At 42.2% G+C, this 27,960-nt stretch overlaps 2 protein-coding genes across 14 annotated transcripts in view; both read right to left on the reverse strand.

Moving 5' to 3' along the window:
* The window catches only part of caskin1 (CASK interacting protein 1), a 196,790-nt gene that overhangs the window by 88,685 nt on the left and 80,145 nt on the right, over positions 1-27,960 (reverse strand). For all 13 annotated transcript variants that reach the window (XM_074654973.1, XM_074654966.1, XM_074654965.1 and 10 more), the window contains exon 2: positions 14,398-14,449. In XM_074654973.1, the coding sequence (XP_074511074.1) occupies positions 14,398-14,449 (52 nt within the window). The remainder of the gene's footprint in view (positions 1-14,397; positions 14,450-27,960) is intronic.
* LOC141779929 (general transcription factor II-I repeat domain-containing protein 2-like) lies at positions 6,565-8,867 on the reverse strand. Its single transcript, XM_074654947.1, has one exon. It carries the CDS (start codon positions 8,589-8,591, stop codon positions 7,353-7,355), a length of 1,239 nt encoding a protein of 412 aa, XP_074511048.1. The 5' UTR covers positions 8,592-8,867; the 3' UTR covers positions 6,565-7,352.

Genomic DNA, 27,960 nt, shown 5'->3' on the forward strand with positions numbered 1-27,960 from the left:
CAACAGAGTGATCTATACCGATACCGGTATACTGGTATACCGGTATCGGTATCGGTATCGGTATCGGAATCGGAATCGGTATCGGTGCATCCCTAGAGTGATCTATAGAGCTGCTGGTGGTCGCAGCCAAAAATACAATTGGATTGTGATCAAACCTTAAATTTAAATATTGAGTGAAGATGTCAGCATCATTGAACCTTCCAGCAGCCCCACATTTGAAAGCGGCACCATCTTATCACAACAAACACTGAGCAGGCAGACACTGCGCATGTGTCATCACTCACGGTGCATGTGTCATCATTCACTTCTGCATCTCAGTGACGACTGTGTTATCTTCCCCTCCAGGGTTAAACGGGGATATCGTTACACAGTGCTGCACTGGGCTGAATAATACAGCCCTGCAGAGTGTGTCCGTGGGGGGGCATGGATGGAGGAGGGAAGCCCTCACTTTTGCCAAGTAGTAAAACCTGCCATGCAATATTTATAAGCCCCTTCTCCTCTTCTACTCCACACATCCACCTTTTTCTTTCCTTCTCTGTCCATCTTGCTCCAGATCTCTCTCTTGCTCTCTTCTCCTCCCTCTTCAGCTTTCAACTACTTCCCTCCACAGCTCCGTCCTCTTTATCTTCCTACTTCCTCTCCGGACTCTTCCATTATTTCATCTCTTCTCCTCCCGTTTAGAAATCCATCACTCTTCTTACCATCTACTGCTTCCAAAACGTGAGGCTGATTCCCCAGCTCCATTTCTACCACAGTGATACCACTCTCATGTTTGTACGCTAATGAAGCTACCACCAGTAGCTGGTTAGCTTAGCCTAGCTTAGCAAAAGACTGGAAATAGGAAACAGCTGAACTGGCGTGTCTAACAGCACCTCTACAGCTCACTAGTGTGATATCTTCTTGGTTAAAACAAAAACTGAAATGTAAAAACGACACATTGTATTTTTACACGGGGTTATGTTTCAGACTATTTGTTGGCTGGACTTGGTCACGAGTTTTACTAGTTTACTGCACCTGAGAAATAGTCCAACACATAACCCCTGTAAAATGTGTTATTTGTACAGAGGTTTCCAGTCTTTGCGATAAGCTAAGCTAAGCTAAGCTAAGCTAAGCTGTTGCTGGCGGTAGCTTCATATTTACCATACAAACTGTTAAGCTACTCCTTTAAGACACAAGTATGATGCAATGACACCAAAGCATATTATCAAACTTTATCAAAAAGATGTGTCTCACAATGATGCCACTAATGACGAGGGATGTTCAATGTCAGTTCAATTCAATTTATTGCTATATAGCTTGAAATCATAACAGAAGTTATCTCAAGATGCTTTTCATATAGAGCAGGTCTAGACCGTACTCTATAGTTTAGAGACCCAACAAGAGAACCCCCATGAGCATGCACTAAAAAAAAACGTCCCTTGAACGGGTAGAAACTTTGGGTAGAACCCGGTTCTGGGTGGGCGACCAACTGTCTCTACCGGTTCGGTTGAGAGAGAGAGAGAGAGAGAGAGAGAGAGAGAGATGCACAGCAACAACAATAATAGCACAACAGCTATAAGTAGTAATACAAATAGGACTAAAAACAATAATCAACAGTGGTGGATATAATAGAGTGATAATAGAAATATCAGTAATAATCGCAGTATTAATAATAGAAATATGACTACGACTGCTAATAATAGCAGTAATAATAATAGAAATAAGGCTGATAGGGCGTCACGAGAACCAATACCTTGGTACCAAGTCAATGTCAAAAGTCTACCGTGAGGATCAGGGATGGAGGCTAACGTCGTCCCATCATCCCAGGGTCAATAGAAAATGTGTTTGGGACGCAGTACACTCACTATCAACGCGTCCAACGCACCTATTTCTTTACCTGACAATGCTACATTGCGAACAACAAATCCGTGTTGAAACAGCAACTAGCTCTCGTCCTGCTGATTTCATTACGATTTACATTATGATGCGTTCAGGCTCTTTTCAGTATGAGTATTGAGCAAAGGTAAATTCTAACATTATCATGTTGTGTTCACATGTAATCTTGTAAGACGTAGTTTTTGGCGAGAAACTTGAATAAATCCAAATGTTTTTCAAAGCAATATAAAGGAGGAGGAGCATTGCTGGGGTTTTTTAGGTCAAGTGTAACCATGGGTTTGTATCCATGTAGGAACGGAAGCCACAGTAAAGCCCACTTGCCAAAACATCCCTGCACCACTGCCTCTGAACCCACATCTTATCTCTCTCCATCTCACAAACCATACTCTCTTTCATATCTGGCTTTTTCCCTTCCTCTCACCAGCTGCCTCTGTTTGTTTATCTCTGTTGCTCATCTCCGTCTCTCTCATGATCCTCTCCAAGTCTGCATGTCCTCTCTTCCCCTCTCCCTGTCTGTCTGGATATACAGTATAGATTTTTAGCACACACACAATCTTTTCATGCCGTTTGTTGCTGCACGATCCCCCCCTTAAACAAGCTTTACACCGGACCTCTTGACACACATGTATATACACACAGTTTGACCCACTTTCAGTAATGAGGGACTATTATGTGTCCTTTGCTTTCCTGAAACACACTGCTACAACAATGACATGTGGACAGGGAAGAAAGGAAGACAGTCTATTACTCTTCTCTCCCATCTGCTGCTGTGTGCTCACCAGTATGTGTCCACACTCTCCTGGCTCATATACAGTATCATGTTGTCTCTGTTCTTTGCTAATCAGTGTCTGTCACTCTGCCTGTGTGTGTGTGTGTGTGTGTGTGTGTGTGTGTGTGTGTGTGTGTGTCCAGGTTTGATATTTTCTTAGATTCCAGATCATCTAAGAAAGACGATATCTCTGGCTGTGCCATTTGAAACATGATATCAGTGTAAAAAAGCCCTGGAGTTGTGTTAATGTTCATTCAGCCTTTGCTTAGCAAGGCGACAATCTATTCTAGTAAAGTGTTCTGCCGCGTCTCAGACCTCATGGCCATATTGTCAACAAACTATTTCATAAGCAACGTGTGAAGATGAGTCACTTGTTAAATGGCATCTCATAATCATATTTACCTTCAAGGCAGCATTTGCTTAGCATTGAACCGTGTTATTTTTATTTAGAACGCTTGTGTGTTTTCATGTCTCATTACTTCCTTTTTAGCTTCTAAAGGCAAAGACTCACTGAGTGTAGAAACTAACCAACCAACCATATTAATTATCCACTAATCGATAACTCTCTGCTGTTTCTAAAATGTTTCCTCTCCTTATAATGCTTCGTCTGCTTTTTGAGGGAAATAGTGGTGAAGTGACAATAGGGAGGACCGAGAAAAGTCCTGATTGGTCGGTACCATTTTGGGCCGGAATTATGGGTTCAAAATATTAAGCTGAGCTAAACTTAAGAACGTAAGATCCACTTTGGATAGTTAAGACAGTTTGATGCATCTGGAGTTAACTTCTCTTATATTTTCTCTTAACAGAAAATGAAGAGAAAATATAAGATCAATTGAACAGAATGTTGCTGCATGAGGCCCAATGGGACATTAGAAGTCCATGTATGATTTTAAGTTCTTTATATGGAAACTAGAATGTTTTTAGTTGATTTTTCAACTGATTGAGAATTGTGTTTTTGTTGCTTCCTAGATGCATTTTATTGCCTCTTTCAGCAATCTTTTTCCCAACTGAGGTGGGTGCTGGTGCATGTGAATACTAAATTTGTACTGCTTCTTGTAAATCTGGTACCGTATATATCTGTTTGTCTCTATGTGTGTGTGTGTATGTGTGTGTTTATATATATATAAATTGTATATAAAATAGTTAATCGTGATTAATCGCAAATTAATTGCACATTTTTCCTCTGTTCAAAATGTACCTTAAGGGTATGGAGTGTTCCCCCTCTCTTATTCTTTCCTTTTCTCTTGCACATTTTCCAGGTTTTCCTGTCCGTGTTCTCATATCATAAACGCCTGCACAAACACACTCACATTCACATTCAGTGCATATAGAATTGCAGCGGAGCTCTCTTGTAATGTACTCTCAGGTCTCAGTAGGGATCTCCTTGTCAGGGTTTATAAAGAGATCCTCTAAGTGCTTTGTCACATCTCCAGTCTCTTAAGAGACACACTACTGTATGTATCTGCAACAAACTCTCTCCTACTGTACATATCCCCCCCACCCCTTTGCTGCTATTCTGTTTTCCAATTATCTTAATAACACAAAAAACGCTGACAAGAGTCTGTAGGATTGCTGCTGTTTTCAATGACGTATGAACACCAGCTGATTGACACCACTTACTGCAGGAAATGCTATTTTCTCCACACACACAGCAGATGAGGAAAGTCTGCGGGAAAAGATGCCAATTAAGAGCTTTTTTTCCACAGAGGAGTTCATTACGAGTCTCCGAGCAATTGCCAAGAAGACTAAATTAATCTAAAATGAATACGCTTGTGCAGACTCATTAGCCATGTGTGCTCATTATAAAACAAAACTCAACTTGATCCATGCATTCCTATCATACACTTTATTTATGACTTATTCATACGCAGTCACGTTGGCATCCGCCAGTATGGAGCACTTAATGCTGTGTGAGGAATTCAGTGGCAAAGAGGCAATAACAGTAAACACGTGCCTATAAACATATATATATATATAATACATTGCCTATAAAAACAACATTAAACATTAAATAAATTAACAATCTGTTGCATTCATTTCTTATGGCTCTATCTGCAGCTTTTCCAGAGTAATTTCTAATGAAGACATTTTTCCACAGGCCAACAACAGCCAAACAATAATTTACTCCAAAGAAAAACCAAACATGCCCTCTGGAAATACTGAACCCCTTTAATCTATTTGTTTTTCTTAACATTTCTTGCCTAAAAAGATTCACATTTAAAAGATATTTAACCTAAAAATATTAGAATTCCCAGAAACAGTACCCTACAATGTAAACCCACATTTTAAATATTTATTTTATGTGCAAGTTACTTTATGTTGAATATTTTTGTACAAGAAAAAAAGTGCAAAAAGGAAACATACATTAAAGCTCAGTTTGCTGCTCTGTGCAGTTTGCTGCTCTGTGATGCACACTAGTACACACTAAGCCAGTCAGTGTATGTTCCCTCTCAGTGTATGTTCCCTCTCAGTGTATGTTCCCTCTCAGTGTATGTTCCCTCTCAGTCTATATTCCCTTTCAGTGTATGTTCCCTCTCAGTCTATGTTCCCTCTCAGTGATCAGTGTATGTTCCCTCTCAGTGTATGTTCCCTCTCAGTGTATGTTCCCTCTCAGTCTATATTCCCTTTCAGTGTATGTTCCCTCTCAGTCTATGTTCCCTCTCAGTGATCAGTGTATGTTCCCTCTCAGTGTATGTTCCCTCTCAGTGTATGTTCCCTCTCAGTGTATGTTCCCTCTCAATCTATGTTTCCTCTCAGTCTATGTACCCTCTCAGTGTATGTTCCCTCTCAGTGTATGTTCCCTCTAAGTCTGTTTCCTCTCAGTCTATGTACCCTCTCAGTCTATGTTCCCTCTCAGTGTATGTTCCCTCTCAGTGTATGTTCCCTCTCAGTCTATGTTCCCTCTCAGTGTATGTTCCCTCTCAGTGTATGTTCCCTCTCAATCTGTTTCCTCTCAGTCTATGTACCCTCTCAGTCTATGTTCCCTCTCAGTGTATGTTCCCTCTCAGTGTATGTTCCCTCTCAGTCTATGTTCCCTCTCAGTGTATGTTCCCTCTCAGTCTATGTTCCCTCTCAGTCTATGTTCCCTCTCAGTGCTCAGTGTATGTTCCCTCTCAGTGTATGTTCCCTCTCAGTGTATGTTCCTTCACAGTGTATGTTCCCTATCAGTGTATCATCCCTCTCAGTCTATGTTCCCTCTTAGTGTATGTTCCTTCTCAGTCTATGTTCCCTCTCAGTGTATGTTCCCTCTCAGTGTATGTTCCTTCTCAGTGTATGTTCCCTCTCAGTGTATGTTCCCTCTCAGTGCTCAGTGTATGTTCCCTCTTAGTGTATGTTCCCTCTCAGTGTATATTCCCTCTCAGTGTATGTTCCCTCTCAGTGTATGTTCCCTCTCAGGGCTCAGTGTATGTTCCCTCTCAGTGTATGTTCCCTCTCAGTGTATGTTCCCTCTCAGTGTATGTTCTCTCTGTGTATGTTCCCTCTCAGTGTATGTCCCCTCTCAGTGTATGTTCCCTCTCAGTGTACAGTGTATGTTCCCTCTCAGTGTATGTTCCCTCTCAGTGTATGTTCCCTCTAAGTCAGGGGTGTCAAACTCAAATACACAGTGGGCCAAATTAAAAAAATTGGTACAAGTCGAGGGCCGAACTGGTTCAATGTTTATTGCAAAATTTATTGAAATTAACTTATTGCACATATTGAACCTGGAACTAACAAAGCTTAAGTTATTGCCTATAAAAACAACATTAAACATTAAATAAATTAACAATCTGTTGCATTCATTTCTTATGGCTCTATCTGCAGCTTTTCCAGAGTAATTTCTAATGAAGACATTTTTCCACAGGCCAACAACAGCCAAACAATAATTTACTCCAAAGAAAAACCAAACATGCCCTCTGGAAATACTGAACCCCTTTAATCTATTTTTTTTTCTTAACATTTCTTGCCTAAAAAGATTCACATTTAAAAGATATTTAACCTAAAAATATTGGAATTCCCAGAAACAGTACCCTACAATGTAAACCCACATTTTAAATATTTATTTTATGTGCAAGTTACTTTATGTTGAATATTTTTGTACAAGAAAAAAAGTGCAAAAAGGAAACATACATTAAAGCTCAGTTTGCTGCTCTGTGATGCACACTAGTCTAAGCCAGATACTTGGCATCTCATCTTGGATGCAAGTTCATCAATGTTTGGGGTCAGGCTCTGAGCTGAGGAAATCCTCAGGATTGAGTGAAGGTGTTCATCAGTAAGACGACTCCTGTGTGATGTTTTGTTTATCTTCATCAAGGAGAACAGTTGTTCACACAGGTATGTGCTGCCAAACATAGAGAGCATTTGAGCAGCTTGGGTACGCAGCTGGGGCATTGTGTCGGGGATGAAACGTGGAAACTGTGCAGCACCCACAGAGTCATACTTTGCCTTGAGTGTGTCACTACATTGGAGTTCAATCAGCTCCATTTGGAGGTTGGTTGGTGCGCTTTCCACGTCAGCTGCAAATGGATTGCTGAGCAATTCAAACCTGCTTTTTGGGGCTTCAAAGTCGGCAAATCGCCGTGTGAAGTCGGCACCGAGTATGCTGAGTTTTTCAGCAAACTGTGCACTTGGGAACACGGCGGTAGAGACCTGCTCTTTCATAGTTTGGCAGCACGGAAAATGGCTCAAGTTTTCTTGCAGCATCTGCGTCTCCCACAGGCGCAGCTTGGTTTTAAAAGCTCTCACTGTAGCGTACATCTCTGATCACATGGCCGCGCCCCTGAAGCTGCAGGTTGAGCGCATTGAGATGGCTCGTGATGTCACACAGAAACGCCACTTCACACCGCAACTTTTTATCCCGGAGCTCTGTTGTGTCTCTCCCTTTGCTTTCCATGAACTGACAGATCTCCTCATGCAACTCGAAACATCTTTTCAGCACTTTTCCTTGGCTTAGCCATCGCACCTCTGTGTGATAGGGCAAGTCACCATATTCTGAACCCAATTCCTCCAGAAAAGACTTGAACTGGCGGTGATTTAAACCTCTGGCTCTTATGAAGTTAACTGCTCGTGTTATGGTGCTCATTACATGTTCCATTTTCAAGGCTTTGCCACACAACGATTCCTGGTGTATGATGCAGTGATAAGCTGTCAGCTCACCTGCGCCGTTTTCCTCCCGCATCTTCTCCCGGACCCTGCCCACCAATCCATTCTTTTGACCGCACATCGCGGGCGCTCCATCTGTCGTCAGTCCCACAAGTTTATCCCAAGGCAGCCCCATTTCATTTACACATCTGGATACCTCTTCAAAGAGATCTTTTCCCGTAGTTGTGCCATGCATTGATCTTAATCCCAGAAGTTCCTCTGTTACGCACAGACTTGAGTCCACTCCACGGATGAAAATTGACAGCTGGGCAGTATCAGAAGTGTCGCTGCTCTCATCCACAGCAAGGGAGTATGCGATGAAATCTTTTCCCTTTCCCACCAGCTGTTGTTGTAGATTGGTGGCAAGCTCACGTACACGATCAGCAACGGTGTTTCTGCTCAGGCTCACATTTGAAAATGCTTGCCTTTTATCTGGGCACACGACGTCGCAAACTTTCATCATGCAGTTTTTGACAAATTCTCCCTCGGTAAAGGGCCGGGCTGATTTAGCGACCTCTGTTGCCACAATAAAACTAGCCTTTACAGCAGCCTCACTTTGTGATTTGGCGTTTGTGAACATAGCCTGCTGTGACACCAGACTTCTTTTCAACTCTTCTACCTTCTGGAGCCTCTGTTTCATGTCCAGATGCTTGTACCTGTCGTGGTGTTTCGCTTCATAGTGTCTTCTTACGTTGTATTCTTTCATTACAGCCACACCGTCTCCGCACACAAGACAAACAGCTTTGCCCTTTATATCCGCGAACATATACTCTGCCTCCCACCTGCCTTGAAAACCTCTGTTTTCAAAGTCCACCTTTCGTTTAGCCATTTTTTGGGGAGTGGGATAGCTGAAAGTTAGCCACAGTTGACTAGCTCCATAAAGCTGCTGATGAGCGAGTAGTGCAAGGGCTCGCGCTTGAAGGCTCGCGCTTGCAGGCCCTCACTAGGCAACGCACTGGCAGTGCATTATGGGATTTGTAGTATTAGTGGTGCGTGCAATATACCGGCGGGCCAGCTCTAATAGTAATTAGATATTATCCTGCGGGCCAAAGATAATACCACTGCGGGCCGGGTTTGGCCCGCGGGCCTTGAGTTTGACATATGTGCTCTAAGTGTATGGTCCCTCTCAGTGTACAGTGTATGTTCCCTCTCAGTGTATGTTCCTTCTTAGTGTATGTTCCCTCTCAGTGTATATTCCCTCTCAGTGTATGTTCCCTCTCAGTGTACAGTGTATGTTCCCTCTCAGTGTATGTTCCCTCTAAGTGTATGTTCCCTCTCAGTGTATGTTCCCTCTCAGTGTATGTTCCCTCTTAGTGTATGTTCCCTCTCAGTGTATGTTCCCTCTCAGTGTATGTTCCCTCTCAGTGTATGTTCCCCTCTCAGTGTATGTTCCCTCTCAGTGTATGTTCCCTCTCAGTGTACAGTGTATGTTCCCTCTCAGTGTATGTTCCCTCTAAGTGTATGTTCCCTCTCAGTGTATGTTCCCCTCTCAGTGTATGTTCCCTCTCAGTGTATGTTCCCTCTCAGTGTATGTTCCCTCTCAGTGCTCAGTGTACGTTCCCTCTTAGTGTACGTTCCCTCTCAGTGTATATTCCCTCTCAGTGTCTGTTCCCTCTCAGTGTACAGTGTATGTTCCCTCTCAGTGTATGTTCCCTCTAAGTGTATGTTCCCTCTCAGTGTACAGTGTATGTTCCCTCTCAGTGTATGTTCCCTCTCAGTGTATGTTCCCCTCTCAGTGTATGTTCCCTCTCAGTGTATGTTCCCTCTCAGTGCTCAGTGTATGTTCCCTCTTAGTGTATGTTCCCTCTATGTGTATGTTCCCTCTCAGTGTATATTCCCTCTCAGTGTATGTTCCCTCTAAGTGTATGTTCCCTCTCAGTGTATGTTCCCTCTAAGTGTATGTTCCCTCTCAGTGTATGTTCCCTCTTAGTGTATGTTCCCTCTCAGTGTATGTTCCCTCTCAGTGTATGTTCCCTCTCAGTGTATGTTCCCCTCTCAGTGTATGTTCCCTCTCAGTGTATGTTCCCTCTCAGTGTACAGTGTATGTTCCCTCTCAGTGTATGTTCCCTCTAAGTGTATGTTCCCTCTCAGTGTATGTTCCCCTCTCAGTGTATGTTCCCTCTCAGTGTATGTTCCCTCTCAGTGTATGTTCCCTCTCAGTGCTCAGTGTACGTTCCCTCTTAGTGTACGTTCCCTCTCAGTGTATATTCCCTCTCAGTGTCTGTTCCCTCTCAGTGTACAGTGTATGTTCCCTCTCAGTGTATGTTCCCTCTAAGTGTATGTTCCCTCTCAGTGTACAGTGTATGTTCCCTCTCAGTGTATGTTCCCTCTCAGTGTATGTTCCCCTCTCAGTGTATGTTCCCTCTCAGTGTATGTTCCCTCTCAGTGCTCAGTGTATGTTCCCTCTTAGTGTATGTTCCCTCTATGTGTATGTTCCCTCTCAGTGTATATTCCCTCTCAGTGTATGTTCCCTCTAAGTGTATGTTCCCTCTCAGTGTATGTTCCCTCTAAGTGTATGTTCCCTCTCAGTGTATGTTCCCTCTCAGTGTATGTTCCCTCTTAGTGTATGTTCCCTCTCAGTGTATGTTCCCTCTCAGTGTATGTTCCCTCTCAGTGTATGTTCCCCTCTCAGTGTATGTTCCCTCTCAGTGTATGTTCCCTCTCAGTGTACAGTGTATGTTCCCTCTCAGTGTATGTTCCCTCTAAGTGTATGTTCCCTCTCAGTGTATGTTCCCCTCTCAGTGTATGTTCCCTCTCAGTGTATGTTCCCTCTCAGTGTATGTTCCCTCTCAGTGTATGTTCCCTCTCAGTGCTCAGTGTACGTTCCCTCTTAGTGTACGTTCCCTCTCAGTGTATATTCCCTCTCAGTGTCTGTTCCCTCTCAGTGTACAGTGTATGTTCCCTCTCAGTGTATGTTCCCTCTAAGTGTATGTTCCCTCTCAGTGTACAGTGTATGTTCCCTCTCAGTGTATGTTCCCTCTCAGTGTATGTTCCCCTCTCAGTGTATGTTCCCTCTCAGTGTATGTTCCCTCTCAGTGCTCAGTGTATGTTCCCTCTTAGTGTATGTTCCCTCTATGTGTATGTTCCCTCTCAGTGTATATTCCCTCTCAGTGTATGTTCCCTCTAAGTGTATGTTCCCTCTCAGTGTATGTTCCCTCTAAGTGTATGTTCCCTCTCAGTGTACAGTGTATGTTCCCTCTCAGTGTATGTTCCCTCTCAGTGTACAGTGTATGTTCCCTCTCAGTGTACAGTGTATGTTCCCTCTCAGTGTATGTTCCCTCTCAGTGTACAGTGTATGTTCCCTCTCAGTGTATGTTCCCTCTTAGTGTATGTTCCCTCTCAGTGTATGTTCCCCCCTCAGTGCTTAGTGTATGTTCCCTCTCAGTGTATATTCCCTCTCAGTGTATGTTCCCTCTCAGTGTATGTTCCCTCTAAGTGTATGTTCCCTCTCAGTGTACAGTGTATGTTCCCTCTCAGTGTATGTTCCCTCTAAGTGTATGTTCCCTCTCAGTGTACAGTGTATGTTCCCTCTCAGTGTATGTTCCCTCTCAGTGTATGTTCCCCTCTCAGTGTATGTTCCCCTCTCAGTGTATGTTCCCTCTAAGTGTATGTTCCCTCTCAGTGTACAGTGTATGTTCCCTCTCAGTGTATGTTCCCTCTAAGTGTATGTTCCCTCTCAGTGTATGTTCCCCTCTCAGTGTATGTTCCCTCTCAGTGTATGTTCCCTCTCAGTGTATGTTCCCTCTCAGTGCTCAGTGTACGTTCCCTCTTAGTGTACGTTCCCTCTCAGTGTATATTCCCTCTCAGTGTCTGTTCCCTCTCAGTGTATGTTCCCTCTAAGTGTATGTTCCCTCTCAGTGTACAGTGTATGTTCCCTCTCAGTGTATGTTCCCCTCTCAGTGTATGTTCCCTCTCAGTGTATGTTCCCTCTCAGTGTATGTTCCCTCTCAGTGCTCAGTGTATGTTCCCTCTTAGTGTATGTTCCCTCTCAGTGTATGTTCCCTCTCAGTGTATATTCCCTCTCAGTGTATGTTCCCTCTAAGTGTATGTTCCCTCTCAGTGTATGTTCCCTCTAAGTGTATGTTCCCTCTCAGTGTACAGTGTATGTTCCCTCTCAGTGTATGTTCCCTCTCAGTGTACAGTGTATGTTCCCTCTCAATGTATGTTCCCTCTCAGTGTACAGTGTATGTTCCCTCTCAGTGTATGTTCCCTCTTAGTGTATGTTCCCTCTCAGTGTATGTTCCCTCTCAGTGCTCAGTGTACGTTCCCTCTTAGTGTATGTTCCCTCTCAGTGTATATTCCCTCTCAGTGTATGTTCCCTCTCAGTGTATGTTCCCTCTAAGTGTATGTTCCCTCTCAGTGTACAGTGTATGTTCCCTCTCAGTGTATGTTCCCTCTCAGTGTATGTTCCCCTCTCAGTGTATGTTCCCTCTCAGTGTATGTTCCCTCTCAGTGTATGTTCCCTCTCAGTGCTCAGTGTATGTTCCCTCTTAATGTATGTTCCCTCTCAGTGTATGTTCCCTCTCAGTGTATATTCCCTCTCAGTGTATGTTCCCTCTCAGTTTATGTTCCCTCTCAGTGTATGTTCCCTGTCAGTGTACAGTGTATGTTCCCTCTCAGTGTATGTTCCCTCTCAGTGTACAGTGTATGTTCCCTCTAAGTGTATGTTCCCTCTCAGTGTATGTTCCCTCTCAGTGTACAGTGTATGTTCCCTCTCAGTCCACAGTGTATGTTCCCTCTCAGTGTACAGTGTATGTTCCCTCTCAGTGTATGTTCCCTCTCAGTGTATGTTCTCTCTCAGTGTATGTTCCCTCTCAGTGTACAGTGTATGTTCCCTCTCAGTGTATGTCCCCTCTCAGTGTATGTTCCCTCTCAGTGTACAGTGTATGTTCCCTCTCAGTGTATGTTCCCTCTCAGTGTATGTTCCCTCTCAGTGTATGTTCCCTCTAAGTGTATGTTCCCTCTAAGTGCATGTTCCCTCTCAGTGTATGTTCCCTCTCAGTGTATGTTCCCTCTCAGTGTACAGTGTATGTTCCCTCTCAGTGTATGTTCCCTCTAAGTGTATGTTCCCTCTCAGTGCATGTTCCCTCTCAGTGTATGTTCCCTCTCAGTGTATGTTCTCTCTCAGTGTACAGTATGTTCCCTCTCAGTGTATGTTCCCTCTCAGTGTATGTTCCCTCTCAGTGTACAGTATGTTCCCTCTCAAAGTAGAGCTCTGATGTTGGATGTTACAGGGACTGTAGTAAATGCAGATGCTCTGATTGCATAAAAAAGTAAACTTTTTTGACTCAATTATTATACATAAGGTGGTGTGTTCTTTATACTGTGATAGTTTTTCTAAAATTAGATTAAGAAATTAAAATATCGCCTGACTTACAGTATAATATATTGAATCGTAACCCCTGTATCCTGATACGTATTGTATCACCAGATTCTTGTCACTACACAGTCCTACTAGTAGATGATGTTCGGCACACCCCCAGTTTGGAGAAGCAGACAGGAGTTACCTCCCATAAGCAAAGCAATTTACTGCTGTGGACGGGACCGGCAGCAGAACGCATTTTAGACACCTAAAAGAAAGGCTCACCGAAAAAGTGTCAGTTTAAGTGTACGCTATCTAGGCTCTTGCCAGAGTAACCAGACTACATTGCCAAAAACGTAATTAATTTAAATTTTAAAAAAAAAATTTTACCTCGCAGGAGTTGCTGGTCTACCACTGCCTCGATCGGTTAGTATGATTTTGTTATTGTGTGACTTTGGTTAGTTCGGATTGACTAAAGTCCAGCAATTCCTGTGTTCTGCGAGGTAAAATGACAAAAAAATTCAATGGAGTCTGGTGGCTTTGGCGAGAGCATAGATAGATACAACGGCTTCAGTTCCCCGTTGGAAAGGTCTGTCTGAAAATATTCTAAATATAGCGTACACTTAAACTGATGTTGATTTTGATGCCTTTCTTTTAGTTGGCTAAAATATGTTTTGCTGCTGCCCCGTCCGCAGCAGTACATTGCTTTGCTCCTGTGCTGTACCCCTGTCCGCTTTTCCAAACTGGTAGCAAAAGTAGCATATGATTCACATCACTTTCATACTCATCAAACCATCCAGGGAGCTCTTGTGTCTGTTTTTACACTCATCTTTTCCTTTTATTTCTCATCCATTGTGTGTCATCAGCGGTAGACTACATCCTAGATATGAACCGGTTTTGTCTGGAATCAGTGGATAAGTCTGTCTGCAGGGTCTTAGACCTTCAGACCAGAGAACAGCTCTTTCTGTCTCTCTAAATGACACACAACACACAACAAAACCAGATTGCAAGGATGTGGGCCACAGTCCTCCGAACTCACGAACAAAATGCTCACACAGGCACGTAGCCGCATACTGCACACATGCAAGGCTTTTAATGACATTAATACTCTCTATGTCACACACACATAAACATAAACACACCATTCTAGTCTGAACCTTAGGTGAGGGGTATCTAGGCTAATCCTTCCGCTTTTAATACTATAGAGACACAAGCAAAACTATCACTATAATACAGCTTTGACTATATGAGTTGGACCAGGGAAAGAGTGGGAGGGGATAAGAAAAAGAGATGGATGAGAGGTATATGGGAGGAGTAAAGGAGAGTTACTCACCCATCTGTATCCTGGAAGTTGACATTCACTTTCTTTGCAGAACCGAGGAGCTCTGAAACACAAATAAAGTGGAACATTAATTGATTTTTGCATTATAAATCAATATTAATAGGCGGTTGATGCCTTTTTATGATATAACACAGCAATATAGGTGTTGTGTTTAATGTTTACATTCACAGCATCATTGTGCTCTATGTGATGAGTGTTTTTTATTCAATCTTCAAGCCAAAAAAACTTAATTTTTCACCAATCCATTTCCCCAAAATGAGAGACTCATTGGTCATATTGTTGTCATATTTCCTCGCCTGCTGTTTGTAGGAAAGAAGGGTCATTTCCCCCGAGTACATGCGCCCACGGTGATAATATCTGTCTCTTGTTACGAATATTTAATTCATTCAGAGCATGTTTGCTACTGTGTGGTTACGCATGGAGGGAGGTAGTATGAATGCAGAATTCCAAGTCAAAACCTACCCATATAAATATCATAAAAACATACAAAATATGCAGCTATACTCTATTTTTGAAACTATCCAGCATGCAAAATTAGCAAAATAGCAGACCAAATTACCAACATTTTTAATTAAAGTTAAAACAATTTAAAATAAATACATAAATAAATAAAAGTGAAAATTAAACAAAAGAATAAATCAATAAGGGAATTAATAAAAAGATAAATAAATAAAGAAGCAAATTATAGACAACAGAAATATCAATTTATGTCACATTTTATCAATTAATTAATGGCTGCATTTATTTCTAATATTAGTTTTACTACAATTAATGACATTTATTTATTTATCGAGTCATTTTTTTATTTATTCATTTATTTTTTATTTTGGCAGGTTCCGTCCTCCATAATAAAGTGCTATATAAATATAATGTGTTAAAGTGAATGTGTTGCAATGCATATAAAGGTTTAGTTAGTTCAGTGCATCACTTTGGCCTCATGTGGAGGCGTTCTGAGTGCACGACACGCTGTGACCTGCTTGTTAGATGCTCCTCGTGAATACATTTAAACTGACTTTGCAACACGCCACGCTTGTGTGCAGATGGTGATGTTGCATTATGCATTTACATTACGGCTGTGTAGGTGATGTGATAAACAACACATTGTCATAAAAAGTCTGCAACAAAGATGTAAATTTGAGTGATGTACAGTACACTCAAATTGATATTCCTCTACTGGAAATATGTGATAATATTGCAAATGTGACAGTCATTGTCTCCTGCATAGAAAAGTATAGATAATATTCATGGTATGACCAGTAACACAGTATCTACCCAAATAACAAGACTTGTTTATGTAGACTAGGGATGCACAATATATATCAGGCCCAATAAATTATCAACTGATAATGGGAAATTTATACTATTATGTATTATTACAATAATGAAATTATAGCCGTTAAATTAACATCTGATAATGTTAATTATCAGATTAATTTGGCTTTAATTTGGCTTTAATTTGTCAATGAAAGCCAAATTGCTTTCATTGACTTAACAAGTGCAATACCTACACACTCTGATACCGTAGGTGGCGGTATGCTATGCACCTTTAAAATTGGTTTGCGATCTGCCAATAAACACAGAGAAGAAGAAGAAGAACAAGAAGAACAAGTACACATTAGCACATTGGCTAGAGAGTCAAAGATGACGTCACTTTTACACAGTTTCAGAGGAAGACGATACAATTGCAAAATGCAATACAAGTTTTTTGAAGTACTTTACTAGAAAAAGTCCGGACTGTTCCTTGTTTTTGTTGTGTTAACAATAGTGATGTAGGTCAGAGATATGGAATATTAAATCATCCATCTTTGCTCACTACATCTTATTTTTTCTTGCCCTCACGTATGCATAAACTACATATTATGAACTTCTTTTTGAAATACAAAAATGTGTTTGTTATGTGTATCGGTTCTCTTATCATATCTTATTATGAAAAACAGGTTATTATCGGTTATCAGTATCGGCTGAAAAAAATCCATATCATGCATTCATAGTGTACATTTAACATCCTTGTTCAGACTGCCAGTCCAAATCCGCTTCCAGATTGTCCACATCTGGAGATGGTTTAAAATGCGATTCCAATCGGATTTCTACAGCTGCGTCTCATTCCAAACGCTCAAATCCAAATTTCAAAGTGTCTTTTGCGTCATCTAGCATTTAAAGTTAAACAGAACAATATTCAACAGCTAGATGAGCAAGTCAAATATAGACTTGCTGCTGGCTGTAGCTTCATAATTAACCGTAAGCTACTGATGACATGAGTGATATCAATCTTCTCATCTCAGCAAGAAAGCGAATACTTCTACTATGCTACAACCACTTTAATGTGGAGCTGACTTCATACAGCTAGGGGGAAAGATCAGCTTGCTTTGGCTGTCTTTCTGTCTCACAGTGATGATGTCACTGATTCACTCAATCCATCACAGCTCAGGGGGGCAGGTGGTGACTGGCTCTCTCATGCTCCGACTCTGCTAATCAGACTAATGCCAAAGACTGTAGATTGATGCCCATTAGCACCTATAAAGCTCATTTACAAGTAGAGGGAGTCAGAACACAACCTGCTTCTACCTTCACGTTCATTTTCTGCCCTTTGTTTTTATGTTTTTATGTCTGGCCGCTGATGATGCAGAACTGAACCACAGCAGAGATGAGTCTCTCTTTCTGCTTTCTCTCTTTATACACACCCCCTCCAGGGTGCAGGAAACAGGACAGTCCCTCCATTGTAGAGGAGACAGCTCCCAGCGCCACAGGGACACAGGGAGAGGAACATTGATTTCCTAATAGGCTATTTCTGGCCGCTAAATGCAGGGATTCACACACACACACACACACACACACACACACACACACACACACACACACACACAGACAGACAGACAGACAGACAGACACACACACACACAGACACACACACACACACACACACACACACACACACACACACACACACACACACACAGACAGACAGACAGACAGACAGACACACACACACACAGACACACAGACACACACACACACACACACACACACACACACACACACACTGACCAAGAACTTTCAAAGGCACTATCTACATCCTCTGTGTGTGTGTGTGTGTGTGTGTGTGTGTGTGTGTGTGTGTGTGTGTACTTGCTGTGAGAGGGGTGTAAAACCATGGAACCTGATATGCATCCACTAACATGCATTAATACAAAGGTGTGGTGAGGTTGTGATCGACAGGAAAATAACTTCCAAGAGGTCAGAGAAACATGAAACCTTTTAAGAGAGAGGAAAGACGGACAAGGATGGAACTCATTTTAAAATATTGTGCATGGCCGAGAAGCTCCATGCAAAGACTGGTTTCTTCCCAAAGAAGAAACAAACACACACACACTTGTCTTTGTGAAGAGTATTCCACATCTGTCCAGCAGCCGTTAACCGTGACCTTTTGACTCCATAACGTCGCCAGACAGACGATTAGGCTTGACCCCGAGGCATATATTGCCCTGTTATGTGATAGGAAAAAAGACTTGACAGAACAGGATGAAAATCCCTTAATTTCATTTGATGGTGTCCTCGAGACAGACCTTTGTGGGAAAAAACGTTCCACTTAGTGTGTCTGGTATCCACTAAGTTCTCTTTTTGGTGGATGCACTTTGCCTCAAGCTGACTCATCTGTGTGATTTAGTGATTTCCTACATTTCCCAAAATGCCTTTTCAACAACTTTCAAGATGTCCCTGAATTTGATGAATTGACCGTTGGCTCAGCTAACTGTTGCTGTCAAGCTTTCTGTTCTCACACAGCACATGATATACAGACGTAGGCAAAGTTGTTGGTACCCTTCCGTTAAAGAGAGAAAAACCCACAATGGTCACTGAAATAACTTGAAACTGACAAAAGTAATAATAAATAAAAATTTACTGAAAATGAACTAATGAAAATCAGACATTGTTTTTTAATTGTGGTTCAACAGAATCATTTTAAAAAAACAAACTAATGAAACTGACCTGGACAAAAAATTATGGTACCCCTAGAAAAGATGTAAAATAATGTGACCATAGGGACATGTTAAACTAAGGTGTGTCCTGTAAATAGCATCTTCAAACTTGTAATCAGTCAGTCTGCCTATTTAAAGGGTGAAAAGTAGTCACTGTGCTGTTTGGTATCATGGTGTGTACCACACTGAACATGGACCACAGAAAGCTAAGGAGAGAGTTGTCTCAGGAGATCAGAAAGAACATTATAGACCTTCATGTTAAAGGTAAAGGCTATAAGACCATCTCCAAGCAGCTTGATGTTCCTGTGACTACAGCTGCACATATTATTCAGAAGTTTAAGGTCCATGGGACTGTAGCCTACCTCCCTGGACGTGGCCGCAAGGGGAAAATTGATGACATATTGAAGAGACGGATAATACGAATGGTAACCAAAGAGCCCAGAACAACTTCCAAAGAGATTAAAGGTGAACTCCAAGGTCAAGGTACATCAGTGTCAGATCGCACCATCCGTCACTGTTTGAGCCAAAGTGGACTTAATGGAAGACAACCGAGGAGGACACCAAATCATAAAAAAGCGAGACTGGAATTTTCCAAAATGCATATTGACAAGCCACAAAGCTTCTGGGAGAATGTCCTTTGGACAGATGAGACAAAACTGGAGCTTTTTGGCAAGTCACATCAGCTCTATGTTCACAGACGCAAAAATGAAGCATACAAAGAAAAGAACACTGTACCTAATGTGAAACATGGAGGAGGCTCGGTTATGTTATGGGGCTGCTTTGCTGCATCTGGCACAGGGTGTCTTGAATCTGTGCAGGGTGCAATGAAATCTCAAGACTATCAAGGCATTCTGGAGCGAAATGTGCTGCCCAGTGTCAGAAAGCTTGGTCTCAGTTGCAGGTCATGGGTCCTCAACTGGATAATGACCCAAAACACAGCTAAAAACACCCAAGAATGGCTAAGAACAAAACATTGGACTATTCTGAAGTGGCCTTCTATGAGCCCTGATCTAAATCCTATTGAACATCTGTGGAAGGAGCTGAAACATGCAGTCTGGAGAAGGCACCCTTCAAACCTGAGACAGCTGGAGCAGTTTGCTCACGAGGAGTGGGCCAACATACCTGTCGACAGGTGCAGAAGTCTCATTGAGAGTTACAGAAATCACTTGATTGCAGTGATTGCCTCAAAAGGTTGTGCAACAAAATATTAAGTTAAGGGTACCATCATTTTTGTCTAAGCCAGTTTCATTAGTTTGTTTTTTTAAATGATTCTGCTGAACCATAATTCAAAAACAATATCTGATTTTCATTAGTTAATTTTCAGTGAATTTTTATTTATTATTACTTTTGTCAGTTTCAAGTTATTTCAGTGACCATTGTTGGTTTTTCTTTCTTTAACGGAAGGGTACCAACGATTTTGCCTACGTCTGTATGTAGTTTACAATGAAACAGAGGTAGATTTACCATCAACATTCTTCATTCTTCAATTTTGAAACAATGAGTCCTTGATTTCAGACTGAGGCAGACAAAAGCTGTTGCTAAGAGATGTGTCAGCTGTCGCTAGCGAGCTAATTAAGCTAACATTAGCTCTATGAGTTGGTTGAAAACAAAGATGATTGGCGGAGTAGCGTCCGCTCGGTCACATGACTCAGTGGAGATGCGATTCTTCTGGATCTAATGGGGGCAGTATACGCTTACAAGTGTTCTCATCTGCCGTGAAATTAAGGAAGAAGAACGCCATAACAGCATGTAAAAAAACAACAACACGAGACGTGAAAGATGGCATCTGCTGCAGCGCTACCTCCGCCTCAACTCGTTGAGAAAACAAATAGCAAGAGTCGGGTATGGAAGTACTTTGCGTTCGAGGCGGATTTACAAGGAGTAATAATAGATTCGCAAAAAACAGAATGCAGTGCAGTAACGGTGCCGTCATACTTTTCTTTCCAAAGGAGGACATCCAATTTAGCAAAGCACCTCAAAGACAGACATCCAGACAAGACTGTTGGTTTTAAATACTTGATGCTACATGCCACTGTTCTGTTTTGCAATGTTGATAGACGTTTCTTTTTATTTATTACTCAAAGGCTACATGCCTCTGTTCAAATGTTCAAATGTTTTAATAAAGTAGTGCGTGTTGAATTACATGGGATTTATTTATTTATTTATTTATTTTTTACCGTGCTACCGAATTGGTATCGAGAATCGTGTATATTCACTGGTATTGGTATCGACTACTAAATATCTGGTACCGTGAGATCCCTAACACAGTCATAAGAAAAGCTGAAACCATGGTTATGATGAAGCATGCCAGCAGAACATTGTCACTTTAGATGGACACACAAACACACACAGATACTGTGGGAACTCATAAATACACATACTTTACACACACACAAACACATAAACCATCTGTCTCTCCCTTTCTGCTGCATACTTAGCCTCCAACAATATTACAATACAGTACAATATAGAAATCTCCACCCGTTTCAATATTCATTTTGGCTTCAAACAGTTTTGTGGAAATCTGAAAATAAACTTTCCCACAGAAGCAAAGATTCTCTGAAAATGCTGGAGGCGAGTCAAACTGAGAAATAAAAATCTGTTATTATAAAGTCAATTAAAATGGTGGAACCCTTAGGGGTTTTTGAAGGGTTTTTCTCTGTGTACAAGTCGGGATGTTGGCATACTGCCTTTGGTCATAAGATTAAACAAAAAAAAAAATTGAATTCAAACTGAAAAATGTAATATAAACAAGTGGGTTAAGACTGAGCAAGAGTAAATACACTGCTCAAAAGAATGAAGGGAACACCTAATCATCCCAGTATAACACCGTCATCAGTTAAACTTCAGGGATATCAATCTGTCCATTTAGGAAGCACCAGTGATTGTGAATCACTTTCAGCTGCTTTGGTGCAAATGAAAGTGACAACAGGTGCAATGGAGAGGCAACAGCAAGACAACCCCCACACAGGTAATGGTTCTGCATGTGGTGGCCACGGGCAGTTGCCCTCTCCTCATCCTTCCTGACTGATTCTTCTCTAGCTCTGTGTTCTGCTAGTGTCCTTGTCACTACTTGTAGCATGAGGCGGTACCTGCAGCACAATCAGGTTGCACAGGTAGTCCAGCTCCTCCAGGATGGCACATCCATACGTGACGTGCGGTCGCAAGAAGGTTTGCTGTGTCCTCCAGCACAGAGATGTGAGAGGGAGATTTTTTTATATATATAAAACTGGAAAAAAAAAGTTTTGAAACTTGTGTTTGGTGGATTATTTCTCTGTTGTTATAATGCTAATTGTCATTGTATTTTACATCGTTGGAAAGCCTGTTTATTTACCTTCACAATGATGTCCAACTTGTAAAATCATGCATTTGTGGGATGAGCAGCACAGCTGATTATGTGGGTAGCGCCCAAGAAAAATTTGCCAAAATGCTCTGCCAATGGTAAACAGTGTATTCTCCTGTTGGTATTGACTCTTGTTTTGAGTTGTTTGGTGGATTGGATGATTGAACTCTCTATCAGTAACAAGGAACAAACAAGACATATTGGCAATTTTACACTTTATTCATTTAATACACCGTCAGGAACCTCAGTAGCGGTGGAAGATCCATACGCAGCCACAACAGCCTGGTACCTCCTCCTCATGCTGGTCACCAACCTGGTCACACGTTGCTGTCGGATGGCGTTCCATTCCTCAACCAGCGTGGTTGTGTTGGTCACTCTAACACATACAGCACGCCCAAGCTGATTCTACAAGTGTCGAATTGGGTTGAGGTCTGGACTCTCGGCAGGCCGTTCCATTCTCTCTACTCCCACATTGTGGAGGTAGTCTGTGATAACCCTGGCTCTGTGGGGGCGAGCGTTGTCATCTTGGAGGATGAAGTTAGGTCCCAGATTGTGGAGATATGGGATCGCCACTGGCTGCAGAATCTCATCCCGATATCTCACTACATTGAGATGGCCTTCAATGATGACAAGCCTTGTTTTGCCAGTGAGGGAGATCCCGCCCCACACCATGACACTGCCCCCACCAAAAGCTGTTACTCCATCGGTGCAACAATCAGCATAGCGTTCTCCGCGTCGTCTCCATACTTTGACCCTGCCATCCAACTTTGACAGACAGAACCTGGACTCATCACTGAACATGACATTCCCCCACATGTTCAGGTTCCATTATCTGTGTTGTCGACACCAGCGCCAACGGGCCTGACGGTGAAGGGCAGTCATTGCAGGCTTCCTGGTAGCCTTATGACAATACACTGTTTACCATTGGCAGAGCATTTTGGAAAATTTTTCTTGGGCGCTACCCACATAATCAGCTGTGCTGCTCATCCCACAAATGCATGATCCTTACAAGTTGGTCCTCATTGTGAAGGTAAATAAACAGGCTTTCCAACCATGTAGAATACAATGACAATTAGCATTGGAACAACAGAGAAATAATCCACCAAACACAAGTTTCCAAACCTTTTTTTCCCCAGTATATATTGGGGATGGAACGGTTCAGGTAAATGTGAGGTAAATAGACTTGCATTTATATAGCGCTTTTCTAGTCTTCTGACCACTCAAAGCGCTTTACACTACATGTCAGCATTCACCCATACACACACTGATGGCAGAGGCTGCTAAGGTGCCAAGGAGCAGCCCATTACTCATCATTAATAGAGAAAAATAAGAACAACCCCAGGTTTCTGTTCAGCACTGTAGCCAGGCTGACAGAGAGCCACAGCTCTATTGAGCCATGTATTCCTACAACCCTCAGTAGTAGTGACTTCATGAGTTTATTTAATGATAAAATCCTAACTATTAGAGACAAAATTAATCACCTCCTACCGTCAACTGGTACCCATTTATCCTTAAACTTAGGAAACTTAGAAACAGCTGTACAACCTGATATATATTTAGACTGCTTTTCTCCCATCGACCTCCACAAACTGACTTCACTGATCTCTTCATCTAAATCATCTACCTGTCTCCTAGACCCCATCCCAACTAGACTGCTTAAAGAAGTTTTACCTTTAGTTAGCACCTCTTTACTGGATATGATCAGTGTGTCTTTACCACAGTCCTTTAAAGTAGCTGTAATTAAACCTCTTCTTAAAAAGCCCACTCTTGATCCAGAGGTCCTAGCCAACTATAGACCTACAGACGTAGGCAAAATCGTTGGTACCCTTCCGTTAAAGAAAGAAAAACCAACAATGGTCACTGAAATAACTTGAAACTGACAAAAGTAATAATAAATAAAAATTCACTGAAAATTAACTAATGAAAATCAGATATTGTTTTTGAATTATGGTTCAGCAGAATCATTTAAAAAAACAAACTAATGAAACTGGCTTAGACAAAAATGATGGTACCCTTAACTTAATATTTTGTTGCACAACCTTTTGAGGCAATCACTGCAATCAAGTGATTTCTGTAACTCTCAATGAGACTTCTGCACCTGTTGACAGGTATGTTGGCCCACTCCTCGTGAGCAAACTGCTCCAGCTGTCTCAGGTTTGAAGGGTGCCTTCTCCAGACTGCATGTTTCAGCTCCTTCCACAGATGTTCAATAGGATTTAGATCAGGGCTCATAGAAGGCCACTTCAGAATAGTCCAATGTTTTGTTCTTAGCCATTCTTGGGTGTTTTTAGCTGTGTTTTGGGTCATTATCCAGTTGAGGACCCATGACCTGCAACTGAGACCAAGCTTTCTGACACTGGGCAGCACATTTCGCTCCAGAATGCCTTGATAGTCTTGAGATTTCATTGCACCCTGCACAGATTCAAGACACCCTGTGCCAGATGCAGCAAAGCAGCCCCATAACATAACCGAGCCTCCTCCATGTTTCACATTAGGTACAGTGTTCTTTTCTTTGTATGCTTCATTTTTGCGTCTGTGAACATAGAGCTGATGTGACTTGCCAAAAAGCTCCAGTTTTGTCTCATCTGTCCAAAGGACATTCTCCCAGAAGCTTTGTGGCTTGTCAATATGCATTTTGGAAAATTCCAGTCTCGCTTTTTTATGATTTGGTGTCCTCCTCGGTTGTCTTCCATTAAGTCCACTTTGGCTCAAACAGTGACGGATGGTGCGATCTGACACTGATGTACCTTGACCTTGGAGTTCACCTTTAATCTCTTTGGAAGTTGTTCTGGGCTCTTTGGTTACCATTCGTATTATCCGTCTCTTCAATATGTCATCAATTTTCCCCTTGCGGCCACGTCCAGGGAGGTAGGCTACAGTCCCATGGACCTTAAACTTCTGAATAATATGTGCAGCTGTAGTCACAGGAACATCAAGCTGCTTGGAGATGGTCTTATAGCCTTTACCTTTAACATGAAGGTCTATAATGTTCTTTCTGATCTCCTGAGACAACTCTCTCCTTAGCTTTCTGTGGTCCATGTTCAGTGTGGTACACACCATGATACCAAACAGCACAGTGACTACTTTTCACCCTTTAAATAGGCAGACTGACTGATTACAAATTTGAAGATGCTATTTACAGGACACACCTTAGTTTAACATGTCCCTATGGTCACATTATTTTACATCTTTTCTAGGGGTACCATCATTTTTTGTCCAGGTCAGTTTCATTAGTTTGTTTTTTTAAAATGATTCTGTTGAACCACAATTAAAAAACAATGTCTGATTTTCATTAGTTCATTTTCAGTAAATTTTTATTTATTATTACTTTTGTCAGTTTCAAGTTATTTCAGTGACCATTGTGGGTTTTTCTCTCTTTAACGGAAGGGTACCAACAACTTTGCCTACGTCTGTATATCTAACCTTCCCTTTACCTCCAAAATACTCGAGAAAGCAGTTGCCAGTCAGCTGTGTGACTTTCTACAGAACAATCATTTATTGTAGGATTATCAGTAAGGATTTAGAGTGCACCATAGCACAGAGACAGCACTAGTGAAAATTACAAATGACCTTCTAATGGCATCGGACAAAGGACTTGTCTCTGTACTTGTCTCGTTAGATCTTAGTGCTGTTTTCGACACCATTGACCATCACATCCTATTACAGAGACTGGAACATTTAATTGGCATTAAAGGAACTGCACTAAGTTGGTTTAAGTCCTATTTATCAGATCGATTTCCGTTTGTACATGTTAACGATGAATCCTCCATGCACGCCAAAGTTAGTCACGGAGTTCCACAGGGTTCTGTACTTGGACCAATTCTATTTACCTTATATATGCAATGTTATTAGAAAACACTCCATAAACTTTAATTGTTATGCAGATGAAACCCAATTATATCTATCGATCAAGCCAGACGAAACCAACCAGTTAACTAAACTTCAAGCATGCCTTAAGGACATAAAAACCTGGATGACCTGCAATTTCCTGATGTTAAACTCAGATAAAACTGAAGTTATTGTACTTGGCCCTGAACGCCTCCGAAACAAATGATCTAATGATATAGTTACTCTTCTAGATGACATTGCCCCGGCCTCCAGCACCACCGTAAGGAATCTGGGAGTTATCTTCGATCAGGATATGTCCTTTAACTCTCACATAAAACAAAACTCAAGGACTGCCTTCTTTCATCTACGTAACATTGCAAAGATCAGGCACATCCTGTGTCAAAATGATGCAGAAAAATTAGTCCATGCATTTGTTACCTCTAGACTAGATTACTGCAACTCCTTATTATCAGGCTGCTCCAATAAGTCTCTTAAGACTCTCCAGTTGATCCAGAATGCTGCAGCACGTGTACTGACGGGAACTAGAAAAAGAGATCATATTACTCCTGTATTAGCTTCTCTACACTGGCTCCCTGTAAAATCAAGAATAGAATTTAGAATCGTCCTCCTCACCTACTAAGCGCTAAACGGTCAGGCCCCATCATATCTTAAAGAGCGCATAGTACCCTATTACCTCACTAGAGCACTGCGCTCCCAGAATGCAGCAGGGTTACTTGAGGTTCCTAGAGTCTTCAAAAGTAAAATGGGAGCCAGAGCCTTCAGCTATCAAGCTCCTCTTCTCTGGAACCAGCTCCCAGTTTCAGTCTGGGAGGCAGACACCGTCTCCACATTTAAGAGTAGGCTAAAAACTTTCCTCTTTGATAACGCTTATAGTTAAGGCTGTCTTTGACCAGCCCCTAGTTAAGCTGCTAAAGGCCTAGACTGCCGGGGGACTTCCTATGACACACTGAGCTCCTCTCTCCTTCTGTATGTATTCATGTCCCATTCATTGTTACTAACTTCATTCCTTCCCGGGAGTCCTTGTGCCTCCTTGTCTCGCAGGTAACCATGGAGCGGGGTTACACCTGGAGCGAGGTTACACCTGGAGCGAGGTTATACCTGGAGCGAGGTTATACCTGGAGCAGGGGTACACTTGGAGCGGGGTTTCACCTGGATCTGGATGTCACCTGGATTGTAGCTGCATCTGCTGCCGCGTCCGCTGCCTGCTTGACACCAACTGCTATCATTAACTAATTCCGTCTGTACGAGGGACTACCAAGGCTAACGAGGGACAACCAAGGCTTAGTGACAAAGTGGCAGCCTGGAGAATGAGACTTGTCGGTCACTGCCAAAGACATCAAGAACTCCCAGCAAGCATGCTGTGCTGCGGGAACCAACGCACGAGCATCGATCACAGGGTCGTCCCACACCAACATACATGGACGTACTGAGGAGAGATGCTGGACAGTGCTGGCGAGCTAGCCAGATGTATGGTGGACTGAGGTAGCTGGAAGCTCCACTTGAAAGCCCCTCTGAGGACGACCCAATGATATCAATTCCGATAGTTGTATTATCACTCTTTTACATCCACTACTATTGGTTTTGTGTTATTAGTCCTACTTGTATTAGTTATTACAGCTGCTATTACAGCCCGGTTTTGCTCCAGGTTTCTTCCCACTAATCGGGGAGTTGTTCCTGGCCACAGTGCGCTTGGTGGATCTTGTTGGGTCTCTAAACTATGGTGTACGGTCTAAGACCTGCTCTATATATAAAGCGTCTTGAGATAACTTCTGTTGTGATTTGACGCTATAAAAAAATAAATTGAATTGAATTGAATTGAACTTTGCCCATCAGGATCTTATATAAATACTCATTCACACACTGATGGCTATGTCTTCGGGAGCAATTTGGGGTTAAGTGTCTTGCTCAAGGACACATCGACATGTGACCGGAGCAGCCGGGGATCGAACCACCGACCTTCCGATTGGTGGACGACCTGCTCTACCCTCTGAGCCACAGCCGCCCCCTCAGGTAAAAAATCTGAACCATTCGGTTCGCTAGTCACAGTTCGGGACGTGTATGAATCGCTCGGTTCATTTGAAATAAGTTATTAGGCCGATTGTGTATTTTTTCATGTAGAGTTAGGCTCCCGTTTATTGTGACACAAGGCCTATGGAAGGAGGCTGGGACACGGGTGGACACGGGTCTTTATGGGGTATAACACATGAGCAGTGTAACTGAAGCTGCGGTCGTGCGTTGCTATTAGCTCAATTCCGGCGAGTGCAGACCAGATTTTACTGCGCATGTGTTGATGAAGCGTGACCCAGCCACCTTCACGGATGAAGTGCAGAGTGCGGCCGTCACTCAGATAAGGAAATGACGAGTGGACACGATAAAGTCCAGTTGGAG

The sequence above is a fragment of the Sebastes fasciatus genome, chromosome 13 (assembly GCF_043250625.1).
Source record: "Sebastes fasciatus isolate fSebFas1 chromosome 13, fSebFas1.pri, whole genome shotgun sequence".
NCBI classification, from domain to species: domain Eukaryota; kingdom Metazoa; phylum Chordata; class Actinopteri; order Perciformes; family Sebastidae; genus Sebastes; species Sebastes fasciatus.